This window comes from Acipenser ruthenus, chromosome 27, assembly GCF_902713425.1.
Source record: "Acipenser ruthenus chromosome 27, fAciRut3.2 maternal haplotype, whole genome shotgun sequence".
Lineage (NCBI taxonomy): Eukaryota > Metazoa > Chordata > Actinopteri > Acipenseriformes > Acipenseridae > Acipenser > Acipenser ruthenus.
This window is the reverse complement of record NC_081215.1, coordinates 17,705,727-17,715,547: the sequence shown is the minus strand read 5'-3', so window position 1 is coordinate 17,715,547 and position 9,821 is coordinate 17,705,727. Positions and strand designations below refer to the sequence as shown.

The 9,821-nt window shown below is 39.8% G+C and overlaps 1 protein-coding gene across 2 annotated transcripts in view; it reads right to left on the bottom strand.

The window, feature by feature from the left end:
- Window positions 1-4,886: 4,886 nt before the first annotated feature.
- The window catches only part of LOC117969113 (dual specificity protein phosphatase 8-like), a 70,021-nt gene continuing 65,086 nt past the window's right edge, over window positions 4,887-9,821 (bottom strand). For both annotated transcript variants that reach the window (XM_034917028.2, XM_034917030.2), the window contains 3 exons: window positions 9,274-9,433; window positions 8,937-9,060; window positions 4,887-8,485 (listed from right to left, as the gene is read on the bottom strand). In XM_034917028.2, coding sequence (XP_034772919.1) covers window positions 7,327-8,485; window positions 8,937-9,060; window positions 9,274-9,433 — 1,443 coding nt within the window. In that variant the 3' untranslated portion in view covers window positions 4,887-7,326. The remainder of the gene's footprint in view (window positions 8,486-8,936; window positions 9,061-9,273; window positions 9,434-9,821) is intronic.

Here is a 9,821-nt window from a genome sequence, read left to right as displayed (position 1 = left end):
CATGGTAACACTAAGGGCTGATCGTTTTTCACCAAAATACTGTGCCGTCGTACGAAGCAGTATACTGTACTACAGGAATTTTAAACATGTTTTGTGTAAGGGGTTGAGTTGTTGTAATTGACAATCACACAACTGAACTGTAGAAGTGCACTGCTTAAGGAACCAGAAGCATTAACAATGAGGATAAAATCTTGATTAACACGGGCCACACTGACGAGAACATGACCATTAGAACTGCAGTCTGAGTCGCTGTAAATGAATGAGCTTGGTGCTAATACACCAGCCAAGGAGATACAGTCTCTCTGCTTTGAATTCACTGTAATATAACAATAAATTTCAATTTGTCGCTAAAAAGAGTGTTTAGCGAATTGACCAGCTGTACGCCAAGAGAATTCATTCTTTTAATTCAAGTGTCATGGCAGTGTTGCCAGTCTTGCTTCAAACCTCTGCTGCTTTCACACCAAGCCTGACCCACACAAAATATTTCACAATGAATCTGCCACTGACTGATTGCACAGACTATAGTTTTGGTATGTTGTTTTTCATTTTGTGGTATTTGAAATATCCCATAGGAACTGGGTGTGCACACTGAATATAAAGGCATAGCGCACGCTACCATAAGTGGAGCAATGTTTGGCATTAAATATATTTTCAATCTTTAAAAAATATAGTCTCCTTGCCCTATTCATTTTAAGTGAACTGGATGTCTTTTTTTGTAAATAACTGATACAGACCAAAGTTCAAAATTCATAAAGTTTAACATAGCTTCAATGAATCAAAGACAATGCATCCATTTTTAATGCATGAAGTAAGTTGCTTTATATTGCTACTGCAATTCAAATGAGCGGAGAAGCATATCGCAGAATATATATAAAAAAAGGTTATTTTTTAAATCAAATGGGGCCTTGTAATAATCATTACTTATTCAATACCAGATTGTCACAGCAGATGTTTTCATATCACATGAAGTGTGCAGGCCCAAGTCTGCACACACAGATTCAAAAGCATCACCTGTATGCGAATGACAGCATCTTGTATGCAGCTGAAAAGACCTCCCCAGATGGTATTTACAAAAGCCATTCACTGCTTTACAATACAATCTAATTAAGCCCAAACTGTTTCTGAATGCAAGAAGAACCATGCCCTGGTAGCCCATTCTCAGCTAACAGCATCAGGCCATTCACTCTTCCTTAACCACTATACAGTTCTGTAAGTACGTTGGGGTCTGGATGGTTTCCAGACCAAAATATTCATATCGCGGTCCCAGGGAGTGTCTGCAAATGTTAGCACAAGAAATACTTTGTTTTATATTGAGCTCCCTGCCGGGGCCCCAATGGGAAGTGTATACTTTTAATTGTACTGTGGGCGAGGGAATGTCTGTCTGCAAAGTGATTGTGCCCTGAGCATTGCTTGTAATTTCTGCCATTCATTTCTATTTTAGTGTGACATATGCTAGTTACTTTATTACACTTTTAATGTTATGATTTGAATTTCTTCCACTACAAAAAAGATGCAACTGTTAAATAGTGACCCTAATTTTATATTAGGTTATAACAGTTTTAAATTCATGAAATGTGTTAGCCAGCTATACTTATTACTACTGGCCTTATCAAAAGAATTTTTTTATGAACAAGACTAAAATTAAACAAAACAGATTCAACAGTAACAAAGAAAAAGTAGTGCAAATATGTAAGGTTTTACTAAAACTGCTTCTGTATTTTGTGCTCATTAAATATTTAAAACAAATCTATTTTGTTTACTGATTGCACTTGCAGTTCTTTTAAGATTTAAAAAAGCTCTAAATCAAAAGACATATTTTGGACTGCCCTAGTCTAGACTTTGCCAGGGACCATATTAAATTTAACCTCAGGCATTGGAGACCTATCATCTTTATGAATATACATTTTGTATGAAATATCCAGACAGCTGTGTGGCAGAAAATGACTGTTTTGGGGCAACTTTATGATGGTTTGGTGGTCAATTAACTTGCACATGACCAGAAATGTCAGGGTGACTATTGTAAACTATTGGGATCCCCCATCCCATTATGAGATGTTTGACTGACATTAATAGCTCTGTTCTGCGTATGGATAATAGTGTGAAACCTATGAGTTCATGGATAGGCCAACACACATATATGAAGAGTTTCTCTTGTCCTACTGTGGCATTCACAAGTCTGCATCCGATTGGTTGGATGGTTAGTAGTGGCCAATGAGAGTTGTTGTTGTTGTCTAGTTGATGACTGTGTGAACTTAGTGTTCATGTATTCAAGTCATGGGAAAAGTGCCCATAGTGTAGCAGAGGCCTTCCATAAATTGTCACCAGAAAGGCCAAATCCAAGTCACATGACAGAGAACCAGATTACCATGCCCAAGGCTAAAGGAGGAGCTGTATTGGAACATGTTCTGTAGTGATGTTTTTTCATATGCTGCATTGTTTATAAAATACCTTGTATATACTAATACTTAAAGAAACAAAGACTAGGTAGACGTTTCTTAGGGATTTAATTTGTTAAAAGATCAATCGATTAATATGACAAGTTAGCTTTGATCAATTATATTTTGGCTCATTTATTGTTGAATGTATGTATATATATATATATATATATATATATATATATATATATATATATATATATATATATATATACTGTATATATATATATATATATATATATATATAAAGTGAATGCTGATTGGAAATCATGAATGCATGTACTGAATAACGAGAACATATATGTGAATAACTGATCATTTAAAAGCAATTGGGGAGATTAAAACCCTCCTGCTGTCTTTTAGCTTTGTAACACCTTGTGAAGGTGGCTGCCTGCCTTCCCTTTAGTTTCTTTCAATATTATTAAAAATCCCATTGAGTGTTTGAAATGTATAGATTACCAGGATGTCAAACGTGCTAACACATTGAATGTAGCAACATGTACAGAAATGATCTCTGATAGAGTGGTGGAAAAGTATATTTCGAATTACTAAATCAGATTTTTATTGGCTTATAATGTAGTCAGACTCTGCAGAGCTACTTTTTAAAAGACATTGAACCCTATCCTGGAGTAACTGCTGATCATTAAACCCTATACTTATATTTTAAGCCTGCTATTCTGAATTGGCTCCTAGTATTGATTCATGCATGTCTAGAGCTGGATTTGGACCCTAGTCTCCAGGAATATAAGGTTCAGGTTGACCAGTTTACTCCATCAGCCCGTTGTATGTGTACAGTTCATCCCTATATGTGTCTAAAATTACAAAAGCAGAATTCTCTCAGTGGAATCTGATCGATTGTCTTGTGTCTGGGCTGACGTCTCTAATTTTGCCAAGCAAGCTTATTATGAAATAAATGGAATGAGCTCTATAGCATAGATTTCCTTTGTATTTGTATATCTTTTTTTGTAATGTAGCAGCATTTGCATGAATTTTGGCTTCAGTTTTGATCCTCCTGCTAGCAATATTTTCCTAATAAAAGTTTAGTGTGTTTGGGCCATTAGCATTGTATCTATGTACCAATCCAGAATGCTGTGTGGGAGCATACACTTCTAGACCTCCCCCCAGACCCTTAGCAGTGCAATTCTTATTCGAATGTGGGAGAGTCACTCTTGTCGGTTTAGAATGGGCAGGCCAGAACATGGTTATGAAACACTAATACCATAAACAAACTGAGATTCCCTTCACTAAGCTAATTATGTTATAAGGGACCGGGTAAAATGGTTTTCATAGGGCCCTGGCTCTAATAGAGGGAGTTCTCTAGATGTCACCAAATGTATAGGGATAGTCAGAATATGAAAACAGACTGAATCTTAAGAGCTTCAGCAGCGATTGTTGACTTCTTTTCACATCTGCCTTTTACACTGCCTAAACTTTTACTTAAAATGGATTGTATTCCTATGTAATGTATGCTAATAGGGAAAGAAGCTGCAATGGGCCATGGAAACAGTGGAACAATATCTAAGATTAGCACTGCTACTTGAGAGACTATCCACTTGGTGCAACATTTGTTTAGTTGTTAAGTAAAGGTACAGAAAAGCAATCAGTGCAGGGGCTTCTGCCTTCCCCTGCCTTTCTGATACTGTTTGGGCTTTGCTGTGCTTATCTTTAAAGTCTAGCATTGAACGTATTTACTGTACAGTGATTTCCATAATGCACATGGTCTTTTAAAAACAAGCATCTCTTTTTTAACAGATATACCCAAACATGTTATGTCAGAAATTACACTGTACAGTAAAGTGCCTTTTTAATTGTATCCAACTTCCATAAAGCCTTCCAAAAACTGGATGAAAATTAATAACCCTTTCTGCATTAGCTATGGCATACTGAGCCTGTTGTATATTAGTCTTTATTTCCATTCTGCAAAGAGCAGAGGTTAGTTATAATCTGGACAGAACAAGTGGGTCTGTTTGGTTGCCTTTTTAAAATACAGATAATCTAGAAAAAGAGTGTGTGAAATCATAGCTATGTAAAAAATCCATTAGTACCCTGGTGTTATTTACTACTGGGTGTTATTCATTCATCATTTATTTTTAAACTTATTATCCCGTTCAGATTGTCATTATTAACCAACGACCGCATTCACAAGCCACCCCACAAAATACTAATGCCTGTTTTGTGTGAGTTTCAGAAGAATATTAATGTGGCATTAAAATGAAGTTATTTTACTCCATGGACAAGGATATTAATACACTAAAATCTCCAATATTATGGAATAACGAATAATCTTTCTGGTCTCGTCGGCAGGTGTGCCCCCCCCCTCCCCCCTCCCTCCACACAGAGTAATCCCAAACCCTTAGTTTCATTTAAACAGAGATGTCCCACTAGCTTATATTGTACACTAGCAGCGATGATAGGAGAGTATTTACATTAAGTTACAAAAAATATTGCAGCTTATTTTCAATTATTTTCTTTACTGACATTTTTTTAAGTTAAAAACAAACCTGAGATGAAACTCTCTTTTTTTTTTTTAGATTTTTTTTTTTTGTGTGTGTGTTTCATTTCACAAACAATTACAAGGGGAGAAAAAAGCCTTACCATAAAACCTGAGGTATTTTGCATCAAGCAGCCAAAGGTATCTGAATATTTTATCTTAAAAAGTTACCTAAATTCATCCAATATAGATACACTGTTATTTACAACAAGAAGATAATAATAATAATAATAATAATAATAATAATAATAATAATAATAATAATAATAATAATAATAAACAATATTTATAATAATAATAATAATAATAATAATATTCAGGATAGCCTGCATCTTTCATTACATGTATTTAAATAACAATAATAATACAAAGAAACAGAAAGAAAAAGAGTAGTCTTACGGCTTCTGTTGAAAGGAGGAGCGCGTAAGGTGGGATGTTTGCCGACAGCATCCATTAGAAAGAAAAGTTCAAAGTTACAATTAGGAAAAACCATCATAGAGAATCAATAACATTGCAGAGTAGGAATCAATCCCATTGGATCAAGGAACCTGAACTTCCAATACATGTGTTGGCGTTGTGACTAGGAGCGCCCAATGAAACACATTGCTGGGGTATTTTTGAGGGGGGTAGGAAGGGGTCTGTACCCCTTTTTTGTGGGTCATGACTTGAATTGGGTACCACCCCACCATTGAACCTCCCCCCTCTGAAATTTTCAAAATGGCCTCTCAAATAGCTTGTTGCTATGGGAACTAAGCGGTGTGGCTTGGAGGACACCTGGCCTGCAGTGGGGGATGCAAATGGACTGCTAACACCCACACCCATCGAGTTTGCTTACTGTTCTAGAAATGACTTTGTGTAATGTTACTAATGTAGCAATAATGACTAAAGTGGCCGCCTTTTTCGTGTCTAAGAAAAATGGCAGACTTCTGAACACTGACTTGGGTACTGATTGTTCCTTTAAAAGGAGATTTTCCTGCTTGCTTTCAGACTACATTCAGTACGTCTTTGGGTAATCAGATTAGAACATGCATTCTCAGGGTGTGGATCAGCATCAAGTCTCGTCTGGAAGCAATCTAGATACCACGTTCCACCTCTGAAGCCTTGAACAGCATCATACTGCAAGCCATTGTGTAGTACGGTTATACCACAGAGATTGAGGTTTACCAAATGGATAAAAAAAAAAAAAACATCAACTGAATGAGATGGTAGAAGGGGACCATTTTGGGTCATACAGTAGAATGGATGTGTCACTAAATAAATCAACAAAAATTCAACTCAATCAATGCCCTGATGCTGCCAAATATTCATGTGGTATAAACATGTTTCCTCCGCACCATATTTTAGAATATTCTGATTAGACCGCAGCTATAGAATGGGTTTCCAAAGATAGTCAAAACCGAGGCGCGGCTACCGCTTGGCTTGGGAAGCCAATAGTACCACTTACTGAACATATCTGGATCATGCAATTGTGCCAGCTCCAAGTGTTAACTGAATGTGGCTCGGGATTCTTAGAGAAGAACAAAGTGCATTTAATGGCAGATGTATCCCTAAGTCTTCAGGGTTGATACAGACAGAAATAAAAACCCATAGATGTCTTGTATTGCTTGGAATTTGTATGTTTTTTGTTTTTCATAAATACCATACAGTAAAACTGATGAGCGAGAGAGAGAAAGAGGAAAAAAAAAGTCCACCAACATTATATTATTTCTCATTGCCAGAATGAACAGATAAAATAAATTAAAACTATACTGGAGGAAATATTAAGTCAGTTAAAATTGCAGTAAAATCATTTACCTTTATATATAGATATATATTTATTTCATATAAAGCTTGACACTGCGACTCGGCAGCACGTTGTCGAAATGGAACCCACTGCTCTGAGCATGCTCAGAATAAACTTGGGGAGGAGCACATCATTCATAAAAAGGAGTGGCTGCCGTTTAGCTTTTAAAATACAAAGCCCAATTAGAACGGTGAACTAGTGTCAAATTGTGGAACACTCACTTTGTACTGCACTGTGCTACAGTACGTACCACGGTTTCACCAAGTCAGCTCAGGCTTCATTCTCCTTAACAAGGAATCCTTCATAAATTCAGTACCACTGTATACCATGGTCAGGATACCACACGGCTCTGGTGTGCATTGTGAGGCAGCGTGGTATCCATATAACCCAAAGAAATGGTACAGCAAAAATTGTATTTGTGTGGAGGCCGTTGTGGATTACCATAGCAACCCTGCTTCTTCCCCTTTTTTCTGGCATACTCAGAGGCCAAGAGGCTCAAGACTGTTCATTTGTTTTTTAAAAATCATACAAATAAAACAAGTATAAATAACCACCCCACCCACTCTTACCCCCCAAATCCTTCCCCATTAAATAGTTCCCTTGCTTCTGCGTGTCTGTCAGGAGACCTCGATGATTTCCATGCTCCCGGAGAAGCTTGACTGTTTGCCTATTTTGCCCAGGTCTTCCCTGGACCGGTTCTCCGAGATGCCCTCCTCAAACTCCATCTGGCAGCTCCTGCGCTTAAACTGCTTGTCCACCGTGCCCCTGCTGTCCTCGTGCCAGCTGCCCCGGGAGTCTCGGTGCTCCTGAGGTTTGTCCCGCAGCTGCACCGCCTCACAGCCGCTCGGGAGCCCGCTGCAGCTGAACGAGGTGTAGGTCGAGCTGCTGCCGAACAGCATGGAGTTCCCACTACTGCTGCTCCCGTGAGCGGGCTGACAGTCTGTACCAAAGTACCAAGGGTTCTCGCCTGTAGGAGTGCCGGGGGTTGTGGCTTGTACCGTTTCCCTGTGCTTGTTCCACACATTCATCCCGTTGGACCCTACTAGTGGCTGATGGCCATTGGGCAGGCCCAGCAAGACTGAGGTCTTCAGATTGTCATCCAGGCTTGGGCTCTTGAGTATTGGGCCCTCCCTGTTGAAGTTCAAGCTTAAAGAGTGGGCCGGGGAGCTAGACATGGGACCCCCGGCACCCCCGTTTTGCTTCGGTTTCTTCCGCTGCCGTACCTTGGCCTCGCTGCTCGGCTCGGCTGCCCCGGGGCTATCAAGGACCGGAGAGAATTGGCAGAATCCATTGCTCCCGCCGGGGCTGTCTAGCTTATAAAGCTTGGGGACGTCTTCAGAGTCCATAGGAGTGGTGACGGTGGGCGTCCGCGGGCAATTGTTCAGGGAGTAGGCAGACTTGATGTCCAGGGAGAAGGAACGCTTGAGCCGGTTGGTGTCGAGGATGCGTTCGGCCGACAGGTGCAGGCCGTTCAGACCCTGCTGGAGCGTGGTGGGGGAGGCCAGCTTCGACTCCCTTTTCTCTGGATTGGGCTGGGACTCGGAGCCCTTCTTTGCTTCAGAAGCCCCTGAGGTAGAATGCCCGTTCTCCTGGTTGGTATTGGCGCTGCCGGTCTCCACTTCCTTCTTCTCAGGCTCCACCTCCTGCCTCTCCTGCTGGGGCTTGCTGGAACTGGAGGACCAGGCTTTCAGCATCTTCATATCCTTCTCGTACTCAAGCAGCTGCCCCAGGAAGTTAAAGTTGGGAGATATCGAGGGCCTCCGGTCTTTAACAAACCTTTGGGATCCCAAAACAGAATTACTGTTAGAGCTTTCTAGCTAGTAGGCAAGTTAGTAGGCAAGTTACCTTTAGTGACCTGACTGGGTTTACAAAAAACATGCTGTTAATACATTTACCAGGAATCAACTCAGAACTTTAACTGAACTGCTTCATGCAGACAGAACTGAAATTCAGCCCAGTGTCCTTTCAACCATGAAAGAACTTCCTGCTTCTCATTTCCAATAAAGTCATTCCTTTGATTTATTTTCTTGGGTATTCGCTATAGAGGTTTCTAAGAAAGATAAGCTACTTTTAAGCATTTTGGATTATACAGAGATCTGCAGTCATAGAACACTGCTCAAACAAATTTACATTGAATATTTCATGTTTTTTTTTTTTTTTTTAGCTCAAAGTGGCTATAAACCAATCCACCAGGAACAAGAAAACTACTGCAACTCCGAAACAATACCTATATGCATCGTCCGAGGATAAGCCCATGGTCTTCATGATGTAGGCGATGGCTATTGTAGCTGACCTTGAGATCCCAGCCAGGCAATGCACAATCACTCGACAATTGGCCACCTTTGCTTTATCTGAATGGAAAGGACACATTTTTAACACCACAATTTAAACACCTTGTTCTGGCTTTAGATATGCATATGCAAAGACCCAACATGCACATCTCTTTTAATTGTCTAACCTACATCTGGTTAACAATAGTAGCCCGGCTTCATTCGAATATCCCTGGTTTCCCTATAACAATTGAGGATCAGGATTAGACTACTGTGCAATACAGCCATGCTTACCAATAAACCCGTTGGTTTTGTCCAGCCAAGGCAAAAGCTTCTCACAGTAGTTATCGTTGACAGGAATGCGCATGAAATGGCTCTCAGAGATGAAGTCCGGCTTCGGGCATGAGTTGCTAGCATTCAGGACAAAGGTGATGCCATTCTGTGCCATCAAATCCTAGAAGAAATAAAGCAAATATGTTATACTCCGCGGCTACTTAGCAGTAACAGTGACCACAAAGCACATTCTTGACCCACCTTAATGAGACTCCCATTGCATAGCAGTTTGATCCATTCCTGGTTGTGGTTAATCAAGTTTGTAGTAAAACCTGGAAAGTGTTAAACTGCTATGCAGTAACAGTCTTATTTCCATCCCTGCATAGTCAGACTCGTAATGAGAAAAGAACTAGGTTTAAAGAAGCCAGTTTGTGCGTGACATCTATTAAGTAATTAAGCTTAGCTCACTTACATAAAGATACAGGGAAGAGATCAAATACTTTAAGCTGTACCTAAGTCCCTTGGCATTTAACACTCTCATACATCTCACACGCAGTCACTGTGGTCTA